The 23,200-nt window shown below is 37.1% G+C and overlaps 1 protein-coding gene and 1 pseudogene across 5 annotated transcripts in view; one reads left to right on the top strand and one right to left on the bottom strand.

Annotated features, from left to right (window-relative positions):
• Positions 1–23,200, top strand: part of REV3L (REV3 like, DNA directed polymerase zeta catalytic subunit) — a 186,962-nt gene that overhangs the window by 49,736 nt on the left and 114,026 nt on the right. For all 5 annotated transcript variants that reach the window (XR_010126842.1, XM_054492231.2, XM_063667083.1 and 2 more), the window contains 2 exons: positions 17,965–18,154; positions 22,944–23,018. Coding sequence is in view for 4 of the 5 variants with exons in the window: in XM_054492231.2 (XP_054348206.2) it covers positions 17,965–18,154; positions 22,944–23,018 (265 nt within the window). In the remaining variant the exon portion in view is untranslated. The remainder of the gene's footprint in view (positions 1–17,964; positions 18,155–22,943; positions 23,019–23,200) is intronic.
• LOC129038805 (bromodomain-containing protein 7-like) lies at positions 2,843–4,797 on the bottom strand (annotated as a pseudogene).

Below are 23,200 nucleotides of genomic sequence, written 5' to 3'. Positions count from 1 at the left end.
TTTTTTTTTTTTTTTTGAGACGGAGTATCGCTCTGTCGCCCAGGCTAGAGTGCAGTGGCACAATCTTGGCTTACTGCAAGCTCCACTTCCCGGGTTCACGCCATTCTCCTGCCTCAGCCTCCTGAGTAGCTGGGACTACAGGCGCCCACCACCACACCCAGCTAATCTTTTTTTGTATTTTTATTAGAGACGTGGTTTCACCATGTTAGCCAGGATGGTCTCAATCTCCTGACCTGGTGATCCGCCCACCTCAGCCTCCCAAAGTGCTGGGATTACAGGCATGAGCCACCACGCCCGGCCCATTAATCATTTTTAACAGTTTTTTTGGTTGAGTTCCTCAGGCTTTTCTAAGTATAAGACCATGTCATCTGCAAGCAAGGCTAATTTGACTTCTTCCTTTCCAATTTGGATACTTTTTATTTCTCTCTCTTGCCTCATTGCTCTGGACAAGACTTCCAGTATTACATTGAATAAAAGTTGTGAAAGTGGGCATCCCGGTCTTGCTCCAGATCTTAGAGGAAAGGCTTTTAATATTTCCACATGGAGTACAGTGTTAGGTGTGGGTTTGTAATATATATTCTTTATTATTTTGAGGGATGTTCCTTTTTTGAGGGTTTTTATCATGAAGTGATGTTGAATTTTATTTAATGCTTTTCCAGCATCTGTTGAAACAATAATAGGCTTTTTTGTTCATGATTCTGTTAATGTGATGTATCATGTTCACTGATTTGCTTATGTTGAACAATCTGCATCCCTGGGATGAATTCCACTTGATCATGGTGAATGATCTTTCTAATGTGATGTTGAATTTCGTTTGCTAGAATTTCGTTGAGGATTTTTGCATCTGTGTTCATCAGGGATGTTAGCCTGTAGTCTTCTTTTTTTGGTTGTGTCCTTGTCTGGTTTTAGTATCAGGATAATGCTGGTCTCATAGAATGAGTTTGAAAGTATGCCTTCTGCTTCAATTTTGTTTGAAGAGTTTGAGTAGAATTGGTATTAGTTCTTTATATGTTTGATGGAATTTAGGAATGAAGCCGTTAGGTCCTGGGCTCTTCTTTGATGGGAGACTATTATGGCTTCAGTCTCCTTACTCATTATTGGTGTATTAAGGTTTCTTTCTCCTTGATTCAACCTTGGTAGGCTGTGTCCAGGAAATTATCAGTTTCTTCTAGGTTTTCCAATTTGTTGGTGTATAGTTCTTCGTAACAGTCTCTCATGTATTAGCCTCTTCATAATAGTCTCTTTGTATTTCTATGGTCTCAGTTGTTTTATCTCCTCTTTTGTTTCTGGTTTTATTTGTTTGGATCTTCTCTCTTTTTTCTAGCCTAGCTGAAGGTTTGTTAGTTAATTTTGTTTGTCTTTTTTAAAAAAACAACCTTTCATTTTGTTGATCTTCTGTATTGGTTTTTAGTCTCAATTTCATTTATTTCTGATTTGATCTCTACTATTTATTTCCTTCCACTAATTTTGGGTTTGTTTTGTTCTTTTTCTAGTTCCTTCAGGTATACCGTTAGGTTGTTTATTTGAAGTCTTTCTACTTTTTGACATAGGTGTTTATTGTTATAAACTTCCTTCTTAGTACCACTTCTGTGTCCCATAGGTTTGGGTATGTTGTGTTTTCAGTTCCATTGGTTTCAAGAAATTTTTAGATTTCCTTCTTAATTTCTTTATTGACCCATTGGTCATTCAGGAGAATGTTGTTTAATTTTCATGTGTTTGTATATTTTTCAAGCTTCCTTTTGTTATTAATTTCTAGTTTTATTCCATTGTGGCCAGAGAAGATACTTGGTATGATTTCTACTTACTTAAATTTGCTGAGACTTGTTTTTTGTCTCAGATATGATCTGTTTTGGAGAATATTCCATATGCTGATGAAAAGAATGTGTTTTCTGCAGCCATGGGTAAAATGTTCCATAAATGTTGATTAGGCCTGTTTGTGTACTGTGTAGCTTAACTCCAGTGTTTCTTTGTTGATTTTCTGTCTGGATGCTCTGTCCATTACTGAAAATGGGGTGTTGAAGTCCCCTACTATTACTGTATTGCAGTCTGTCTCTCCTTTTAAATGTATTATTTGCTTTATGCACTCAGATGCTCTGGTGTTGCATGCATAGATATTTATAATTGTTATATCCTCTTACTGAATTGACCCTTTTGTCACTACATAGTGACCCTCTTTGTTTCTTTTTACAGTCTTGATAGTCTATTTTATCTGATACAAATATAGCTACTCCTGCTTTTTTGTTTCCAGTTGCATGGAATATCTTTTTCCAGCCTTTCACTTTCAGTCTCTGTGTGGCTTTATAGGCGAAGTAAGTTTCTTATAGGCAGCATATGGTTTAACTCTTGCTTCTTTATCTGTTTAGACAGAATCATTCTGCCTTGTAATTAGAGAATTGAGTCCATTTGCATTCAGTGTTATTGTTGCCAAGTGAACTTACTACTGTCATTTCATTGCTTGTTTTCTGTTGTTTTAGAACTCCTTCCTTTTTTCTTTTCTGTCTTCCTTTGCGGTTAAGAGATTTTCTCTGGTAGTATGTTTGAATTCATTGCTTTTTAGTTATAGTGAATCTATTACAGGTTTTTGCATTGTGGTAACCATGAGACTTACAAAAACATCTTAATTACAAAACAAAGAATAGAAATTTTTTTTTAAAACCCTCTTTTTTTTTCCTCAGGTCCAGCTTTATTACCTAATACAAGTCCAACCTCTGGAACATTCAAATTCACTGTTGCAAAGTTTAATTAAAAACACAATTTACAAATATTTAATATATTCTAAAAAGCGTTTCTAAGTTAAGAATGAAAAAGTATGTACATAATATATAATCAAATACAGGTGGCCTCAACTTCCACCAGGTCCACATTCAGCAACATTCGTCTTTTTAGGTTCTTCAATATCTTCTGTCAAATCCACAAAGGGGATTTGTTTTCCGTGACAGGGGAAGGAATGGAAATCCCCATTGCTTTTCAAACTCCATACGTGCTTACAATATCACCTGTAGTTACTTGCTGTGCAAGTTCTTTAAGATTATTGGTCACTTGTTCAGTGAGATGCATTTCTCTGTATGAGGGACCCAAGAGACAGATCATGTTGGGAGGGGGTCTGGTGTTGAAACGTTCATTCTGGACTTCCTGGAGCTAGCTCCCTGAGCAATCTGGTGGTCTCATCAAGTTTCTTCTGGAATATTTCAGCTTCTTCAGAGTCAAAAACTTCAACCGGAATGCCAAAGTTTGTTACTGCTTTCAGTGCTATGAGCCTGTCTTGAAGTATTGGAGTCCAGACACCCTGGTGGCTCTACTTCTGTAATCTCCATTTCTTTTGCTGTGTCAAGTGTCCTAGTATGGCCTTCCTTCTTCAGGCAATGACATCTAAATCTCTTCTAGGGTCCTGGAATGCCCTCCTTTTGTTAAAACATCCAGTAAACTATCTGCCATCACAGATGGATAATCTTGGCACGTGGCCAAAAACTCATGGCTGCTGAAATTGCTTGGAAGATCTGTGTCTTCCCCATAGGTTGAATAGATTAAATCAGAATCATTCTTGTTGATATTCACATATGTGGAATCATAATGCGGTGCATAAGAACTGTAGGGCCCATAATTCAAATATAACACTGGAGTGACTTTGTTCTTTTATCCTCTTTGAACCCCTGCAAAGTATTCACACCAGACCGAAGTCTTCCAGTTGTCACTCCCAGTCTCACAGGGCAGTAGCCTGGCTCTCCTACAATGAGATCCACAGGATGGAGAAGTCCCAACGTTGTTCCGTCTGGTTTTCTTCTTTCCAATTTGCACTGACTATTCACAAGCCTCCTGGTCAGCTTTCCTCCAGATTCCTTCACGATGCAGTCAGGCTGCTCCTGCGCTCTCTAAATTATTGCTCTTAAACTTATCTTCAAGCATGTCTTTTTCTTTTTATTTTCTTTGCTGGGACTCTTGAAGGCGTGTGCTTTGGCATCTCCAGAGTCCTCTGTCTCTCGGCCAGCAGCCTCTGTCCTCCCCACTCTGCGAGGTGTCTGTTCTATCTTTCTGCTTTTGAGTTTTCTGCCAGTCAGCCATGATGTCTATGCTCTGCTTCAGGCTCTGAATTCTTTCATGTCTAAGAATTTTCATCCCTGAGTGCAACCGCTTCTTTGCAGCTTTATAAGAAATGGTCTCTGGTTTATTGTAAATCATGGCATTAGTACACATTAGTTTGAAGATATCCTTTAGTTTTTCTATGGACTGGTAGTCATTGTTCTTGATCTTTTCTTTCATTTAAAATCCACTGGGTGTTTAATGATCATGGAGTAGCCAGGAGCAGTAAAATCAGTCACAGGAAATGAGAAGAAAGCACTTGGATCTTTTTTCTGCAATTGTCTTGCCAGTTGATTCAAAGCTTCTTGAAGGGGTATCTGTTGTACTTCTTGTTTGGCTAAAGTGCTTGTGAGAGGCTTCTAACCAGGCAAGTCTAATCTCACAGGGGCGTGACACTGGAGGTCTTTTTCTGCCTCATTCTCCACCCTGTCTCAATCTCGCTTCTTTTTATCCTCCTTAACTCTTATCTGTTTTCTCCCCTTTTCTTCCCCTGGAACCTGCTTGTCTCCTTTCTTTCTCTTTTCCCGTTTTCTCTCCTTGTGTTTGTCATGATCGTTTTTTGTCTTCGAAGAGGCTGGAGTTGTTCCCCGAGCTGCCTGTGGAGAGTTCGGTGACTTCGTTCCCTCCTGCTTTGAGGACCAGCTTCAAGGGCTTCTCTACATACTCCTGGTAGAGGTGTTTGTCCGACTTGAGCTTCTTGTGCTTCTTATCCATATCCGACCAGGCCCCGGTGCTCACCCCCTGCACCAGGCCCAGGCCGTGCGGTGCCACTTCTGGTCTGGGCCAGGCGAGCCGAGGGCGGGAGCGGGGCCTGCGAGGCCCCTCTCGAGAAGCTAAAAAACCCTCTTTACTATAACTCCGCCCCACCCCGCCCCCCCCACATTTTGACACTATGTTGTGTTATGTTTTTATATTGCCTATCTCTTAATGGGTTGCTATAAGTATTACTGTCTTTGGTAGATTTGTCTTTTGGACTTCATACCAAACAGAGTTACAAATGGATTGTACACCACAAATTGCAGTAATAGAGTATTCTGGTTTGTTTGTGTACTTAATTTTACCAGTGGGTTTTATACCTTTACAAGCTTTCTTTTTGTAAGTTAGTGTTTTTTTCTCTCTGGTGGAAGAACTCCCATGTGCATTTTTTTGTAAGGTGGTTCTGGTGGTGGTGAATTCTCTTAGCTTAAGTTTGTCTGGGAAAGACTATATATTTGGCTGGGCACAGTGGCTCACACCTATAATCCTAGCACTTTGGGAGACAGTGATGGGAGGATTGCTTGAGTCCAGGAGTTCAAAACCAGCGTGGTCAACATAGCGTGATTCCCATCACTACAAAAGAAGATTTTAAAAAAAACAGAACAAAAACCCTCTTTTTTATATTTGAAGGATAGCATTGCTCAATACTTTATTCTTAGATGGCATTTTTTTAAAGCACGTTGAAGATGGCATTCCACTCTTTCCTGGCCTTTATAGTTTCTGTTAAGATGTCTGTTGCCAGACAAGTTGGAGCACTTGTATACATTATTTACTTCTTTGCTGCTTTCTTTGTCCTTGACCTTTTGAGTGTTTGATTATTATATAACTTGGGAGTAGTCTTATTTGCATCAAATCTATTTGGTGTTGTCTTACCTTTATTCCTGTACCTGGATATTTATCTTTTTCTCAAGTTTTGGGATTTTTTTCTGTTATTTCTTGAAATAAGCTTTTTACTCCTTGCCCTTGCTTAACAAGAGCCCTCGCTCTTAAATACCAATAAATTTCTTAGATTTTGTCTTTAGAGGTAATTTTCTATATCTTAAAGGCAGCCTTCATTCCTTTCCTTGGTTTTTTTTCTTTTTTCTCCTCATGTATTTTCAAATAGCCTGTCTTTGAGCTTACTGACTTTTTTTTGTTTCATATATCCTGCTATTGAGAGACTAATGAATTTTTCAGTTCACCAAATGCATTTCTCAGTTTTGATTTCTGTTTGTTTTCTTTGTATTATTTCACTCTCCTTGTTAAATTTCTCTAATAAATTTCTGTATTACTTTTCTGTGTTGTCATGTAGGTTATTGAGTTTCCATCGTGCTATTGAGAGTACCTAATGAATTTTTCTGTTCACCAAATGTATTTCTCAGTTTCGATTTCTGTTTGATTTTTTTTTGTATTATTTTGATCTCCTTGCTAAATTTCTCTAATAAATTTCTTAATTACTTTTCTGCGTTGCCTTGTAAGTTATTGAATTTCCTTATACCTGGTATTTTGAATTCTTGATCAGAAAGCTCATGTCACTGTCTTCTTAGGGTCAGTCACTGGTTCCTTGCTTTGTCTATTTGAGGTCATGGTTCCCTGTTTTCTGTTGTTTGTTGTGGATATACATCTGTGTCTTTGCATTCAAGGATTAATTTATTCTAGTCTTCTCTGTCTGGCTTGTTTTGGTTTTTATCGAATATGCTTGCTTAGAGATTCTTTGAAGTTTACCTGTTAATTTTCTTTCTTTCTTTTTTTTTTTTTTTTTTTTTTTTCTTAAATCTGCTAGGTTGCTGCCTCCTTTTCAGCACCTAACCTCTGGGTAGAGGTTCATGTCCAATGAACCTGTGAAATGAACCTCTTACAGTGTGGTGCTGCTGAACAGCCACTCCAACTTGGCATCTCTTTTGGCTGAGTTACATAGCAGAGTTTCCAGGACTAGGGATGGTAGTCCCACCTCCGACCTCTTCTCTTTATTTCTGGCGGTTTTCAGGGATATTTCTCTCTGCTCCCAGGTATTTCCACTGCTCCCAGTTATTAGGACAGGGATAGGTCTCTTGCCAACGAACCCAAGATGGTGGAGAAGCCAGTTGTCCACCTCAGTTATACTTTTTCCAGTGTAGCAACTCTGAGTTGGGAAAGTTTTCTGCATGTTTGGTGCTGGACAGATTGAGGGGAGGGGCACTGTGATTATGAATACTAATTTGCTTTCTTTTGCTCAGAGTTTTTTCACTTCTTCATGGCCTTGGGAACCATCTCCTCATATTTGAGTTCTGGGATATTGCTCATGATCGTGTCAGCACTGTATTTGTGGTTTTGGTTTCCTGTGGCAGTGAGTGAAGCCAGCTTACTTCTATACCACCGTTTTACAACCAGAAGTCTCTGTCCATTTTAAAATTTTATTGTCTTTTTATTATTGAGTTGTAAGAGTTGTTTGTTCTAGATACAAGTCCCTTATCAAATATACGATTCACAATTTTTTTTTCATTCTGTGCGTTGTCTTTTCAACTTTCTTTTAGACAGGTAAAAGCTTAAGGTCCTTTAGTATTCAGCTACCATAAAATATGGTTGAATAATTTACTAGACTTGCATATAATGTTAATTACCAATAATATTTTATTTATTTGCATTTGAAGGAGCATTTAGGTATTTATGTACAAATTTGACCAGACAGTAAGTTTATCTTGATTAACTTTTAATATTGCTTTAAATTGTCTGAGATGAATTTTCATGTCATAATCAGAATTTTTTTTCAGAATTTTTTTTTTGAGACTTTGGCTTATTTACCTTTCAATTAAAATACCACAAAAATTAATGTGTGTGACCATTCTGGCTAAATTATCTGAAACTAAAAAAGTATTTGTTTTACAAGCCAGAATTTTATTTTTCACTAAGGTTAATAACACTAGTTATTTTTATGACATTTAGTCTGAAAGGTGCACATTTTCTTGGAGATTTGTGCTTGAAACTACTATTAGAAGCTTTGTTTTTTAAGATTGAGCTTTTTAGAAATAGTTATACCATGGTGTGTGCCTTTGAGCAGTACCCATATAGTTTCATAGTCATTGAAAATCAAGGGAATTGTTGATTTACTTTCTATAACAATAATTGCAGATTAAATTGCTTATGAACTTTGGATATAACATTTCATCAGATTTCTGACATATTAATCATAAAAGAATCATAATCATCAAACTACTGTTGTTCAGTTTGGAAGTTGGCCCTTAACCCATTTATGCCTAGTGTTCCATTATTGGGCTGCTAAGCTTGTGGGAGTTATTTATATCCTACTGCTCAAGGTCATCACCAAAGTCTGATTTTTCACACACAAAAAATTGCAACCTCTGGCATAAATGGGTTAATTGATTCCCTTCTAGTTCCCTTACATAAAGGGGAGATGTGAGGACATTATACATATCTTCATTGTTTATAAGGAGAAAGAAAATAGTTTATAAAGAGAAAGTAAGATTTAAATCCATCAAATTTTCTGCTAGACTCAGTTGAAAGCCTTCTTAGAGGCCACCCAATTTGAAAAAGACATCCTGTGCGTCAGTTTTACAGTAACAAATTCTTGGTTTTCTGACATCAACTGTGGGTGTTCTACACTTCAATTCAATTCTGACACTAACTACTACTAATGCATACCCTACAGGGTAAGGGTTCTGTCCAGTAGTACTGCTCACTTCAGACACCAGCCACAAATGGAGTCCCTAGGCTCCCTGCACTTCTGCCCTACCTGAGGCTATCCAGGAGCCCCCAGCTACCAGTCATCTCATTGGTGCACATGTAAACACTTAACGCTTAAAAGAGTCCAAACGTTTTAGGAGCTGTGTACCAGGAAGAGGGACGAAGACCAAATATATATTTCTTCTTATATCATAGTATCATATCCCCTCTTGTAAATTTTTCATTTTAGTTATTGAACTTTTCAACTCCGGAATTTCTATTTGGTTCTTTTTTATAATTTCTCTCTCTTCATTGATATTCTCTATTTGGTAAGATGTTGGTCTCATACTCTCCTTTAACTCTCTTGACATGTTTCCTTTAGTTTTTTGAAATAGCTGGCTTAAAATCTTTGTCCAGTAAGTCCAACGTCTTGGCTTCTTCATGAACAGTTTCTGTTGTCTGCTTTTATATATATGTGTGTGTGTACACATATATATATATATATGGCACCATATTTGCCTGTTTGTGTGTTTTATAATTTTATTTTTGTTGAAAACCAGACATTTTAAATTATGTAGCAGTTCTCAAGTTAGATTCCTCTCTACCCACCCAGTTTATTTTTGTTGTTGCTGCAGTTTATTTCTTTAGTGATTTTCATGGGCTAATTTTGTATAGTCTCTATTCTTTTTTCTTTTTTGAGATGGAGTCCCACTCTGTCGCCCAGGCTGGAATGCAGTGGCACAATCTCCGCTCACTGCAAGCTCCACCCGCCAGGTTCATGCCATTCTCCTGCCTCAGCCTCCCGAGTAGCTGGGACTACAGGTACCCGCCACCACACCCGGCTAAATTTTTTTTGTATTTTTAGTACAGACGGGGTTTCACCATGTTCGCCAGGATGATCTCGATCTCCTGACCTCGTAATCTGCCTGCCTCGGCCTCCCAGAGTGCTGGGATTACAGGCGTGAGCCACCATGCCCGGCAGTCTCTATTCGAAGTCTCTGCTCAGCTAGCATAGTGGTCAGTTAATGGTTGACCAGAGATTTCTTTAAATGCCTCTTTTCTCAGCTTTTGCTGAGGGGCTCTGTGAGTATGTTGGGGCAGAGCCTCAAGATCAACCAGAGGGAAAATATTAGTCTTCTTAGGTCTTTCCTGGGCATGTACATAGCCCTACACATGCTTATGGCCTTCTAAATTCCCTTAACTGTATCAAAGCTTTTCCAAGCCCCCGGTGGACATTTCATTCCTGTTTGTACTTTTGAATTTTTTGGTCAGCCTCTTGTTAGACCCAACTGGTAAAATTTCTCCAGGCAGCTACAGCAATTAAATAATTGCTGTTGATTGTTTTCCACAAAGACCCTGCCGCATATAGGGCTCTTCACATAGTGTGAGCCCTCAGTCAAATCAAATAAAGGCAAGTGCTGGGAATGGAGTGTTGTTCAGCAAGCTGCCAGACAAGTCCAATAGTGGTAGTTTTCTGAGGGTAGGGCTTTGGAGGAGCTCCAAATGACTTCCGGCTCCTCCGGTGGCTGCCTGGCTGCTGGTTTTTACAGCTACTATGGATGCAAGGCTTTGATTTTCAAGACTGTTTTGAAGCTGCAGAGGGAGAGATCAGATTAGAACAAGTTAAAATGCCACAAAGCTTGCTGTTTTAGCATTCATCTGGTGTTCTTGAATAAATACGCCTTGGATTGTTGCAAACCTTTAATTTCCAGAGTTCTGAAAAAGTTGCTTTTGACAGTTTTTGCCAGTGTTCTTGTTGTTTTTATGGAGGAACAGATATTGAAAGGTCCTTACTCAGCAATTTTGTAAATGCCTCTTTTCAATCCTATATAGTTTTATCTACATCCTGCTGCCAATCTCTGATCCAGCCTCTCGTTACTTGCCTGTCTCTTGTATTTCCACTGGATCCTTGGAACACTGGTTCCATGGCTAATATGCTTATATTATCAAATTTTCACTATTAGCCTCCCTTTGTTGCCTGGTAGCCCTCTCAGGGCTCTGTCTCTCACATCTCACATAAATCAAAATACTCACTGCCTCTCTTAAATATCAGTATTCCTCAGGATTCTTGCCTAGGTCCCTTCTCTTGTATTGGGTATTGGATATTCTCCCTGAGAAATCTTACCCAATTGTTGCCCATACTGGCGAATCTATCTTCTTCTCTAGCCCAGATCTCTTTCTTAAGCTCCATATCTATATGTGTTTCATTTAAATATCCATTTGGAAATTCTATAGACATGTAAAATTCTATAAATGCAAAACAGAAGTCAACCCGCCCCTCTTTTACAGTTTTCTTTGAATGACATTATCATCCATCCAGTTGCCTAAGCCAAAAATGTAAGAGTCATCTTTGATTCCTTCTGCCTTATCCTACTCTCAAATTCCAGTTACCATAGCCTCTTGATTCTACTCCCTAAATCCTTGACCTTTTCTCCACCTCTACTGACATCTCGACTGAATTCCTCCAGCAGCCTCCTAATCAGATTTTCCTTTCTGTAGTTCTGTTGCCAGTGTCCCCACAATGTGTCCACAGGGAACTTTATAAAATGCGAATCTGTACAGGTTATTAGTACATGCATGTGCGCACACACACAAAAGCACAGACTTTCTCACACACACACACTGTTTCTCTCTCTCTCTCATACTCTTTTTCTTTCTCTCCATTGCACTCCTTGTTTCATCCCACCTACACTTTTCCTATTCCCAGATGCCATGTTTCTGTTGCTGTCAGGTTTCTGTACATACTGAAAACATTCTTCTTCATTTGCTTGGCTAAATCTGATTCTTAGTTCAGATATCAGCTCAAATGTCACTTCCTCTGGTAAGCCTTCCTAGATTCTCACAAGTCTGAGTTAGATACTTGTGGATATAGCCATAGGATTTTGTGCTTCTGAGCACCTGTCATACCATACTGTAATTGCCTATTTATTCATCGTTTTCTCCAAGTAGACTATAAAGTTAGTGGCTTTATACTCATGAAGTTAGTGGCTGTGTTATAAGCAGCCTGTGGTTTAGCACCGAACATTGGGTCTCCACAAATTACTTGAGTAGAGAAATTATGACTACATTTATGAATAAAAGAACCAACTGTTACCCCACACTGTATATACAAAGATACATTAGACAAATGTATGAATAAAATAGACTTTTGAAACATCTGGTATTTCAGCGATATAGTTTCTCTTAGTAATGTGGGATTAATCATTTAAAGCCAATGATTCTAGATAAAGTTCTGTATATTTTATTTGAAGAAATAAAATGGCATAAATAAATGTGAAACTCCAAAGTATTATTTACAAATAAAAGGAGAAATGAAAGGAAACTGTTATTATTATGCTTTGTTTTGCCTTTTAAGTTTCTGGGTCATTTAAAAGTAGGTAAATTCTTTCTTCCTGCCTTTTGTTTACATTGTATATTTAGTTGGGGGGAAATATATATAAAAGAATCACCCATCACCTGGTCTCATGTACTATGTTATTTTATAACTGATTTTCATCTGACTATAAAGACATCATAAACATTTTCTTATACTAGGAAATACACTTAAACATCTTCTGTTGCTGAGGTTAGCAAACTTTTTCTATAAAGAACCAGAAAGCACATATTTTAGGTTTTGAGAGTTGTAGGGTGTCTGTTGCAACTGCTCAACTCTGTCTATAGCAGAAGCAGCCATAGACCATTCTAAATGGCTGTGGTGTATTCTTATAAAACTTTATTTACAAAATCAGGCAGGAAGCAGGATTTGCTACAGAGCCACAGAGCTATTATACAGATATAACATAATTTTACTCATTTCCTTATTTTTGGAAATTTAGATTATCTTCATTTTTTTCACTATTGTTAGTCATACTCACCTCACATCTTAGTATCTGAATCTTCGTGTACATTTTTAAGTTTTTCTGTAAGATAAATTCTGAAAATCTAATTTCCAAAGCTAAGAGTACATCCTTACAACTTTTCTTTTTCCATGAGAATAGATAATTTAACACTTTCTGTGAGTGAGTTTTGTTGAGTTCATTTTGTGGTTTTGTGGAGATGGGAAAAGAAAGATGGAGTAAAATTTAGAAAGACAGAAGCAAAGAAAGACTGGAAGGAAACAGACTGAGTTAATGATAGTGATATAAAACTTGAGATGTTCCAGGAAGAAGAAAATATGAAAATTTTTGTAAACATAAATGTTCTTGCTCACATATCAAGTTTTTCTGTTTTATAGCTCTGTTGAGGTTTGTTTAAAACCTTGTTTAGATTGAATTTGAGATTTGGGAGACGGGATATGCAAATTACACAATGAGTATTTCTTATTCTCCTAAGATACTCTTAGGCTATCACTATTTTGATTTTGATTACCCATCAGCTTTAAAAAAAAAAAAAAAAACAACTTTTCTATTCCAGATGATGATGGAGAAAGAAGTCTAATTAATTAGAGCAGAGATTGGCAAACTACTATCCATGGGCCAAATCCCTCATGTTGCCTGTTTTTGTAAATGAAATTTTATTGTAACACGGTCATGCCCGTTCACTTAAGTATTGCTTACAGCTGCTTCCAGGCTACAACAGCAGAGTTATGTAATTGTGTCAGATACAGCATGTCCCATAAAGCCTAAAATATTTACTGTCACCTTCCAGAAAAAGTTTTCAGACCCCCAAATTAGAGGAATGGTACATTTAGTCTTTGTGTTTATCGAAACTGAATCTACAAAAATACCCCAAGTAATTTTGCTACAAATAGGCTAACAAGATTTTAGATGGGCAATTTAGAGACCAAATCAAGACACCTAAATTGCAGAATAAAATGCTGAAAAATGACATTAAGAAATGTTGGGATATAAAGGACTTAATGTTTTGTTTTGTTTTTGTTTTTTTGAGTTGGAATCTCGCTCTGTCTCCCAGGCTGGAGTGCATTGGCACGATCTTGGCTCGCTGCAACCTTCGCCTCCCAGGTTCACGCCATTCTCCTGCCTCAGCCTCCCGAGTAGCTGGGACTACAGGCACCCAGCTAATTTTTTTGTGTTTTTAGTGGAGAGGGGTTTCACCGTGTTAGCCAGGATGGTCTTGATCTCCTGACCTCGTGATCCACCTGCCTCAGCCCCCAAAGTGCTGGGATTACAGGCGTGAGCCACCATGCCCAGCCGAGGACTTAATGTTTAGTATAATTCTGGGTTCCATGAAAGATGAAATTCAGAGGACCCACGTACTCCTTGTTGAAGAGGCATCTGCCTTTTGTTATGTACTTACACACAATGAGAAGTAGTCAGCTCCACAGAGTTTTGCCATGGTGTCAAGTTTTGGTGGCGCTTTTTAAAATAACCTTTGCAGCTTCTGAATTAGGGAACATCAATCAAATTGGAAAATTCAAACTCTGAAATTTTTAAAACCCGTGTACATGGGCTTGTTCTCGCACAGACGATCTTATTTCTTTCTCTTGGATTTGTTGTCTAACTTCAGTTTGCCGTGATAGTAAGAGGGAACCTTCAGAGCAGGGGAAGGGGAGTTGTTTAAAGAGTATGAAGTTTCAGTTAGACATGATGAATAAGTTCTGGACATCAGTTGTACTGCATGGTGACTATAGTTGATAATGTATTATATACTTGAAAATCGCTAAGAGATTAGATTTTAAATGTTCTTACCACAAAATAATAAGTATGTGAAGTGATGGATATGTTAGCTCGATTTAATCATTTCATGGTGTATACATACCAAAGTGTCATGTTGTATACCATATATATGTACAATTTTTATGTATCAGTTTACGTTAATAGAGTTGAAGGGGTAGGGATATTTTCTTTCCTTAAATCTGTATGTTACCTAGAAATACCTAATACCCTGAATCCTATAAGAATCCAAAATGGCGGGGCACGGTGGCTCACGCCTGTAATCCGTAATCCCAGCACTTGGAACCCCGAGGCGGGTGGATCACAAGGTCAGGAGATCGAGACCATCCTGGCTAACACGGTGAAACCCCGTCTCTACTAAAAATACAAAAAATTCTCCGGGCGTGGTGGCGGGCACCTGTAGTCCCAGCTACTCCAGAGGCTGAGGCAGGAGAATGGCGTGAGCCTGGGAGGTGGAGCTTGCAGCGAGCCGAGATCGCAACACTGCACTCCAGCCTGGGTGACACAGTGACACTCCGTCTCAAAAAAAAAAAAAATCATTTAGTAGAAGGTTTCAAATTACCATAACTTTCACTAATTTTGTAAAAACATTCTTGAAAGCATCCTCTATGTGGAACTTCTAGAAGTATAGTGGAAAAGCGCCTGGACTGAAGTCACAAGTTCTTAATTAGACCACTAACTAGATGTTGAAAAAAGGTGGGTTTCTAGTACCAGCTGCCTACCTCTGGACTTCTTTTAGGAGAGAAGCCACTAATTTTAATGCTAAATCCACTGATTTGGGGGCATTTTCTCACAATTTAACCTAATCCTAACTAACGGGAGTTGTAGTAGACTGGTTTATCTCTAAAGACTTTACAGCTCTGTATCTCCACACATTTGTGTGAGGTAGAGCTAGCGGAGGGAAATAAATAGAAGTGGTCTGTATCTTGTCAAGATAAAGCAATGCTATTACAGAACTACAAATTTTATGGTAATAAAAGACATACTATTTCCAAAAAGCAGTTGACTCTCGTGTTCATTTTTACACATTTTTCTTTCCTTATTTAACTTTTGAGTTTCTTATTTTATCCTGTTTCTTTCATTTTCTCTTATATCATTCTTACTCTATATTAGAGCTGTTAGTGCTATGCCAAGAATTCCTTATGTTGTGGTTGTTCTTCAGGAGGTTGTTCTTGAGGAAGGGTGATTGAGTAAGGCACTGAGCCATCTCTAGCTGCAGGAGCACTGGAGAGAGAGGTACGTCTGTGTTGATAGAGTGACTACAGATTTGGATGGCACTTCAGGTCATTCAGGGTAGGAAAGTGCAGTATGCTGGGGACCCTTCTCAACCCCACACACCCATGTCCTCCTGTAACCCCAATGGTAGTTATATTAATTGTATCAGAGTTCCTCTTTTTTCATGGATGTGTTTCTTCAGATATTCAAAGGCTTTCACATCATTCCTTTGTCCTTAAGCAGTTATTCTGTTTTGTTGTGGGTTCTTTAATTTATTTAATAAATGTTTGTTAAGCACATACCATGTGTTTTTTGTTGAGTTCTGGGAACATAGTGTTCATTTGAACACTATATCACCTCCCTAAGAGTTTGCCATGAAACGGGAAAGTTAGATAAGGAAACAGGCAATTACAATAAAAAATAAAAACTGAGGAATTAAGGAAGCCAACATTGACTTTTTAAAAACATTGAACCAGCATGGTTAAATGGAAAGAGTATTGGTTTTAGGTTTTGTTGATCTGGATTCTATTGCTTAATAGTTATGTGACTTTGGGAACGTTAACCTCCATCAATACTGCAAGATTATCCTAATTAGAAATACATAGGTAAAGCACTTACCCTATTACCTGCTGAGTAAATCATTTCTTCCTTTTTCCTAAATTGTACATCCCAAAATTGTTGTAGTTCTGAAGCCCATAAATAGAAAGGTAATTCTTCTGGCCCCTACTTCACAGGAGATGTGAAAAGTGGATATAAAATTATTTTGTGAACTTTGTGAACACTCTGCCCATAAAGAAACTATTAGTACAGTCCAATTTTGTAATTGTTTCTTGTAAAATTTACCCAAAATTCCATTATTAAGATATATTGACTATAAAACAAATATCTTAGGAATTTACAGTATTGCTTGTAAAATATGGCATTGCACTAGTAATTCTGTAATCACTGGTCTTGCATTTGTCAACTTAAGAGGAAGTAATTCACTGTCTTCCCACCTCCCTCAACCTGTAGTTTAGCATACCAGTTACTCTTAGTCAAATTGTGGTTTTTGTCCAGAAGGGTAATGGTTATAACATTTATTCATGAGATATTTAAAAAGCATTCAAGTAAGTCATCAGTAAATTGATTAAATCTGTTTTCTTAAGACTCATTAATATAGTTTGAATGTTCTCTATTTGAAGAATTGAAAAACTATAAAATTTAGGGATTAATACCATGTTGTATTTAGAAATGAAATAGCCAAACTGGAAACTGAAATTTGTATAACACCAACACAATTTGTAATTTTTCAAAAGCATGACAGTTGGTAGTTCAAATCAGAATATTACAGTTCGGAGAATCAGATCTCGTTTCATTATGTGACTGATCTTTCTAAATTTGCTATGCTTTATGTAATAACTGTTCCAGATTTATTTTTCTGTCATAAGTGTACCTTAAAAATAAGAGAAGCTAATGTTATTCTTTACAAGAAATGTAAACATTAAGATATCAACACAATGTAGAACTACTTTCTATATATTTTATATAAATCATTCTAAATCATAAATGGGAAATAGTGATCAAACAAATATTTACATTCCTACCAAAAGAAAAGGCCCAGTGAAGCAGAGTGAGGAGGGGTAAGGGGTGGGGAAGAAGCCTGAGGCTTGTGTTGGCAGGAGCAGCACAGTGAGAGTGGGTGACAGCATGAGAAAAATGGATGTGTTCTTCCATCACTGCTGTTCTCCTCTGTTTGGATTAGACAAATGGCACATACCCAAGGGGAACTAGGGACAATGCTCTGAGGACAGTAACCACTTCCATACAGCCCTGCCAGATTCATGAGAGCAATGGTGCATCTGCTTTTTGTTGCCATTGTTGTTGCTTAACCTTGTCATGGACAGATTATTGTTTCTGTGGCATTTCTTTTGTGGGTTCTCACTCGTGTTACTTTCTTTATCATGGCTGTGCTGGATTGTCTGTTGGCAAGTCAGCACCATTTACCCCTTCTGCATCTTGACTGATATACTGGTTTTCTGAGAAGTGTGCATGTTGGCCTTTTGTCTCCCCTTGTTCCATACCACCAAATATAAAATTTAGATACTCCGAAATCCATTATAGATAATTGATCTGTAGAGATTTTGTTTTGTCTTTTTTTTTTTTCCTTTTAATGGCAAAATTTCATTTTTACCCTCCTTCCCACTGCAATAGCAAAATTCTGCACACTGGAACTGCTTTTACATTCCCTTCTCCCAGAGCTGCCTCTCTTTTAGGGAAGGCTGTTGTTTGAAAACATTAATGCCAAGGCAGGCATTCATCGATTTATTTAGTAAACTTTTGTGAATTTTTGTAACCTTCATAACACTGTGCTAAGTGGTATTTATAGATGATTCAGTGAAGTACACAAGACTAGTTGGATTATGAGGGTTAAATAGTCAAAATATTTTCATCAAAACTACTGTTTAAGTCATACTATTATACAATGCTTGTGTTTACACAATGTTTCCAAATGTTCTGTTGTAAAATGTAGTTAATACTGGTTACTTTCAACTATGGGTTAATGTTTTTCAACTCTTCCCTTAGATAAGCTGTGTTGCCATTAGAACATTTAAATGAGTTTCGTTCTGAGTTTTGTATTGTTAAACTGTGTCTGGAAACTTAAACTTTATAATGTGTTACATTTTAGGTCAGAAGACATGTCTTCATCTACATGGCATCTTTCCTTACCTCTATGTGCCATACGATGGTTATGGACAGCAGCCAGAAAGCTATCTTTCTCAGATGGCATTCAGTATCGACAGAGCACTTAATGTGGCTTTAGGCAATCCATCTTCCACTGCTCAGCATGTGTTCAAAGTGTCATTAGTATCAGGAATGTAAGTATATGATATTTTATAATTTCTGTTTATGTTGCTATTCTATTTAGAGGAAAACATACTCAGTTGATAAACTCTATTTTACTTCTAGTCTAATGGAACTGTAGTGAATTTCTTGCTGTAACTTTTTAAGATGAATTTTTATGGCAATGAAAGGTAGAGAGTCAACAGTGATTTTTGTTGTTTCCTTTTCCATTTCTCTGCTTCCTATAACTATAGAAATGGATTAGTAATTCATATAGTAATTTATTCAGCAAATATTTATTAAATACTTTTTATATGCTAAGCACTGTTCTAGGTGTTTGGGATATATTGCTGAACAAAACAAAGAGCCCTGCCCATGTGGAAGTTACATTCTACTATGGGAAACAGATAATAACCAATAAATACAACATTAAATTAATTTATTTGCTATATGATCATTAGTCCTGTGGAAGGAAAGAATCTATACAAGCAGGATAAGAAGGATCAGTAGTGTGGGGTAAGGAAGTAGACTAGTGACAATTTTAGAGTAATCAGGGAATGTGTCGTTGACAAAGTAACAACATCTGAGCAAAGACCTGAAGGAGGTAAGGGAGTAGGAACAGCATGGAAGCCAGGTGACTAGAATGGAAGAGTAAAGGAGAGTTGGACTAAATGAGATAAGAGAGAGATGAGAGGATAGAGATTGTGAGGACCAATGATTCTCAAAGTGTGGTTTCTATACTTTGGTTTCCTAGTATCACCTACTTATCATTAGCTTTACCTAGTTTTATAGCCATGAGAATATACCTCTCAGATCTCCAAATACACAGAGAATGAGTCAATGGCCCCAGCTACTATATGCTCAATTCCAATCTGTTACTCCACATGAGCTGCTTTCCATAGGCTACTCTTACCCTATGACTGAGCATGGCAAAGATACTAAAGCAGGTCTGTAAGACATCCCTCTGTCCACTTGAGATGAGACTGGTATCTAGGTCTGGTGGCTATGCCAGCTTCTTCTGGCTTCCTTCTCATTTTCTCTCACATTTGGCATTTACTTGGAGGACTCGGACTAACACACCTGGGAACTTGGTAGAACTACATTCTTGGGGCCCAGCAATTTGTGTTTTAATAAAGGCTTTCTGATGATTCTTATGCATGCTTAAGTTTGTTAATCACTCAGTAGGCTAAGGTAAGAACTTTGACTTTGACTGTAAGTTATTACATGATTTTGAGCAGCCAAGATCTGGCTTAAACTGGAAAGGATTACTTAAGCAACTGTATTAATAATAGATTGTAGGGGGACAAGAATAAGAGCAGGGAGAGAATTAGGACATTAAACTGGGTAAGAAAATATGGTGGCTTGATATTAAGGTAGAAAAGACCAAGGAATTAAAATTAAAACAAAAAAGAAAATAGTGTGGCTTGAACTAGGGTGGTAGCAGGGAAGTAATCATCAGCTTCTGGATCTATTCCGAAGGTTGAGTTAATGTATTAGATTTGCTCTGTGATTGGGTAAGGGTTGTGAGAGAGGAATCAAGGTTGACTGCAAAAATTTAAGGGTGTTCTGCTAGTAAGACGGAAGGTGGAGGTAGAGTCAACTGACAGGAAAGATCTGGAGCTCATACAGGAACATTTGAGTTGTTTTATGTCCATATGAAATCCAAGTGGAGACCTTAAATCTCTGCTTCCACCTTAATCTAGGCTTTCCTCTGGACCATGATAGTATCATTTTAATTGAATTTCCTTCTGTTTTTATCTCATTCCAGAGCAGCAGAAGTACTCTTCTTATACTGTAAATTTAAAATCATTTAAAAATTCTTGAGTGGCTTCATATTGTTAATAGAATACAATTTAAACTTCTAGCCATAACCTATGTGACCTCACCCCATCTACCTCTGAAACTTTGCTTTCTGTATTCCATTCAGAAACAGTGATCTTCTCTCAGTTTCTCTGCTATCCAAGTTGTTTCTCCCCTAAGTTCTTTGTATGTACAATTTTCTTTCCTTGAGTGTTCTACCCTTCCCCAATCCTCCAGATCATTGACCTCTTCAGAGAAGTTTTCTTTGACTATCCCACTTAAAATAAGGTATTTTAAGTAGAGCATTATTATTATTATTGTTTTTATTATTCAGTATCTCAGCCCATTATTTGTTTTCTTTAGCACTTAATACAGTTTGCAGGTATTTTAATTTTTATTTATTTACTTAATTTGTGTGTGTTTCTTCCACTAGCATGTAAACTGCCTGCTAGTGCACTAGCATGTAAACTGCCTGCTAGTGCACTAGCATGTAAACTGCCTGCTAGTGCACTAGCATGTATGAGATGGATCAATAACTATTTGGTTGGATAAATGAATGAGGTGAAAGTTTACACTCATCCTATAACAGCAGCAATTATGTTAGGGATAATTATCTACTTTATCTTTTAGTTTTGTTTATTCTTGATAGTTTCTAATAACTTTCCTATATATATCCTCATTTCAAAGTTAAGTCTCCAAACAGCCCAGTGAAATACATACTCACTTATCTTCCTGTATTTTTGTATTTGTTAAAGACATTGCCACATTTTTGAGAGTAGTTGAGTTACAGATCTGGATACATGGGGCAACAGATGAGCTGCTCACTCTAATTTTTCATTGCAGTTTTCTTTTTTCTTCTAATTTTTTGTTCATTTTCTTCCCTAGATCCCTTTTTTCCTTCCCATTCATTCTACCTTCTCTAATTCCTTTACTCCTTCAATTTTTCCTACTTCTTTAAGTTATATAAAGTTGCATCTAGCTACCAAATTAACATTTACATGAGGTTTAACTCTATTCTTTTTAGACTATCACTATCCTGAGGCTGAGTTAAGAGATAGGATCATGACCTTGGGCTAATTTCTGGGATTCCTTCTCACTCATGATTTTAGAGAATCTTCTATAAAGAGATTCTCAATCTATCAAAATTAATTAGGTGAGATTTTTCACTGCCCACACTCATTTTCCTTCCTATTGATATACTTAAAAAACTAAACTCTAATTATGAGATATAATTTTTTAAACATGAAAACGTCTGCTTTCATACTCCTCCATTCTACTTTTTTCCCCAAAGAGTCTCCCTGATGAGGAATTCTTTTGGCAAAACCATTCATCTGGCTGAAGATAACCCATGTTTCCAGACAACTACCTTTGTATATATGAAAAATACCATAGCAGGAAAGGGCTACAGTTAAGGTTGAATTTGCCAATGAGAGAGAATGATATCATTTATGTAATGTGTCTTTCTTTAACCGATTCTTCATGGCAACAAAATAGGGTATACAGCAGCAAACTAGACAGGAAGTGGTATTATAAAAAGTTAAGAAAAGGGTGAAGAGTAAGAGGGAGGGATGGTCAGGTGAGACTTTTCTGAGAAGGTAAATTAAGCAGAGTTCTGAATGAAGATTAAACAAGCCATGCAAAAGTCCAGAGCAGAGCTTTCTACTTAAGGGATCGAGTTAGAGGGTCTGAAATGTTTAGAGTGGTTGGAGGAGAAGGAAGAATGGGATGACTTGAGATTGGAGTGAGAGGCAAGGATGAGAACCCTTTAGACCTTGGTAAATAGTTTTGTTTTTGTTTTTTAACAGAAATTACTTTATAACAATAATACAGATGGCTTAAAACAACTAAAAAAATTGTTTATACCCAAAATAATGACTCTGCTACCAAATTAGTCCTTTATTTGATGTCCGCTACACTATTAGACATCACAGAGAGGTGATGTCCTATGAGAGTAAATTCTATTATCTACTGCCTGTCATAAGGGAACAATGTTTTTAAATGAAGAGTGATTGGGTTTATCCACCTAAAGATTTAACCGTGTATTAACAGACCACTTTTAAGCCAATACAAAGCCTTTTATTTCATTCACAAATTTACGCCTGTTTATGTATTGTTTCTAATTACATCATCTTTGAAAATAGTGTTCTGTATATCAGAGGTTGTAGTGTAGTTTCAGATCCTCCTGAAATGATGTGAGAGTTCAGCTTATTTCATCTTGCACCGAGGATTTCTCTCCCTGTTATATAGTCTTTTGCTTCCCCCTTTCCTCATTCCAGCTGATACCCTGAGAAAAAACTCAGCCATAACATGATTAGGTTGCTTAAGTAAGTCCACGGTCTTTTTCAGTCTCTTAAGTTCCTGTCTACACAGTTTTTTCACAGGCTGCGCTTGATATGGTTGTGTGTTACAGGTTTATTCATATCAGCTACTGAAATATATGCTGTGTGTACATATAATAGGTAAATTGTCTCTGCCTATTGAACTTATAAAATAATAATAAACAGCTGAATAAGGAAAGTAATGTAAGTGTTGTTAATTAAAGGACTTTGTTGAAGAAGAACTTCAGTTTTTAACAAAAAAATGGGAGCCAGAAGGCGGCGGCTGAAAGATCTGTTTCTCTCATATGTGGAGTAAAGCAAACAAAAATATGTTTTCTTATATGTGGAGTAAAGAAAACAAAAAGCCACTTAAAGAGTCTTGATGTTTGAGATTAAGGGGTGGATGGTTTGTTCTTCCTTTTTGTCCATAGTTTTTTCAGAGTGATAATTTTTAATTCCCATCATCAGTAAGTAATGTAAAGAAAGTGATATTTTTTACACTTTTTTAAAAAGCTTCAGTATTTCATGTTAACCTGTGCTAGGTTTAACTGAAAGGTTTGGGGGTTTTTAATTTTTTTTTGCTGGGATGGATAATATTAAACGTAAGACTGAATTTGGCCAGCTGAATCTAATTAGGGCAATAAGTTGAATTATTTCATCTCTGAATTATGAAAATAATTTGAAATATTTTTTTCTTATATTTCAGGCCTTTTTATGGTTATCATGAGAAAGAAAGACACTTTATGAAGATCTATCTTTACAATCCTGCAATGGTGAAAAGGTACAAAGATAAATGAAACCAAAATATGAATAACTATCATTTAAGTATTTTAATAATAAAATCTAGAAAGAAGGCCTCTATAGTTTTTAGTCTTATTAAAGACAGAGACTATAAAATACACATATACGTGTATAGAGAGAGACCAGTGGCTTGGACTCTATGAAGGATATTTTAGAGGTGGA

Source organism: Pongo pygmaeus, chromosome 5 (genome assembly GCF_028885625.2).
Source record: "Pongo pygmaeus isolate AG05252 chromosome 5, NHGRI_mPonPyg2-v2.0_pri, whole genome shotgun sequence".
NCBI classification, from domain to species: domain Eukaryota; kingdom Metazoa; phylum Chordata; class Mammalia; order Primates; family Hominidae; genus Pongo; species Pongo pygmaeus.
The sequence above is the reverse complement of the archived record's forward strand: the minus strand, read 5'-3'. Positions and strand labels throughout refer to the sequence as shown.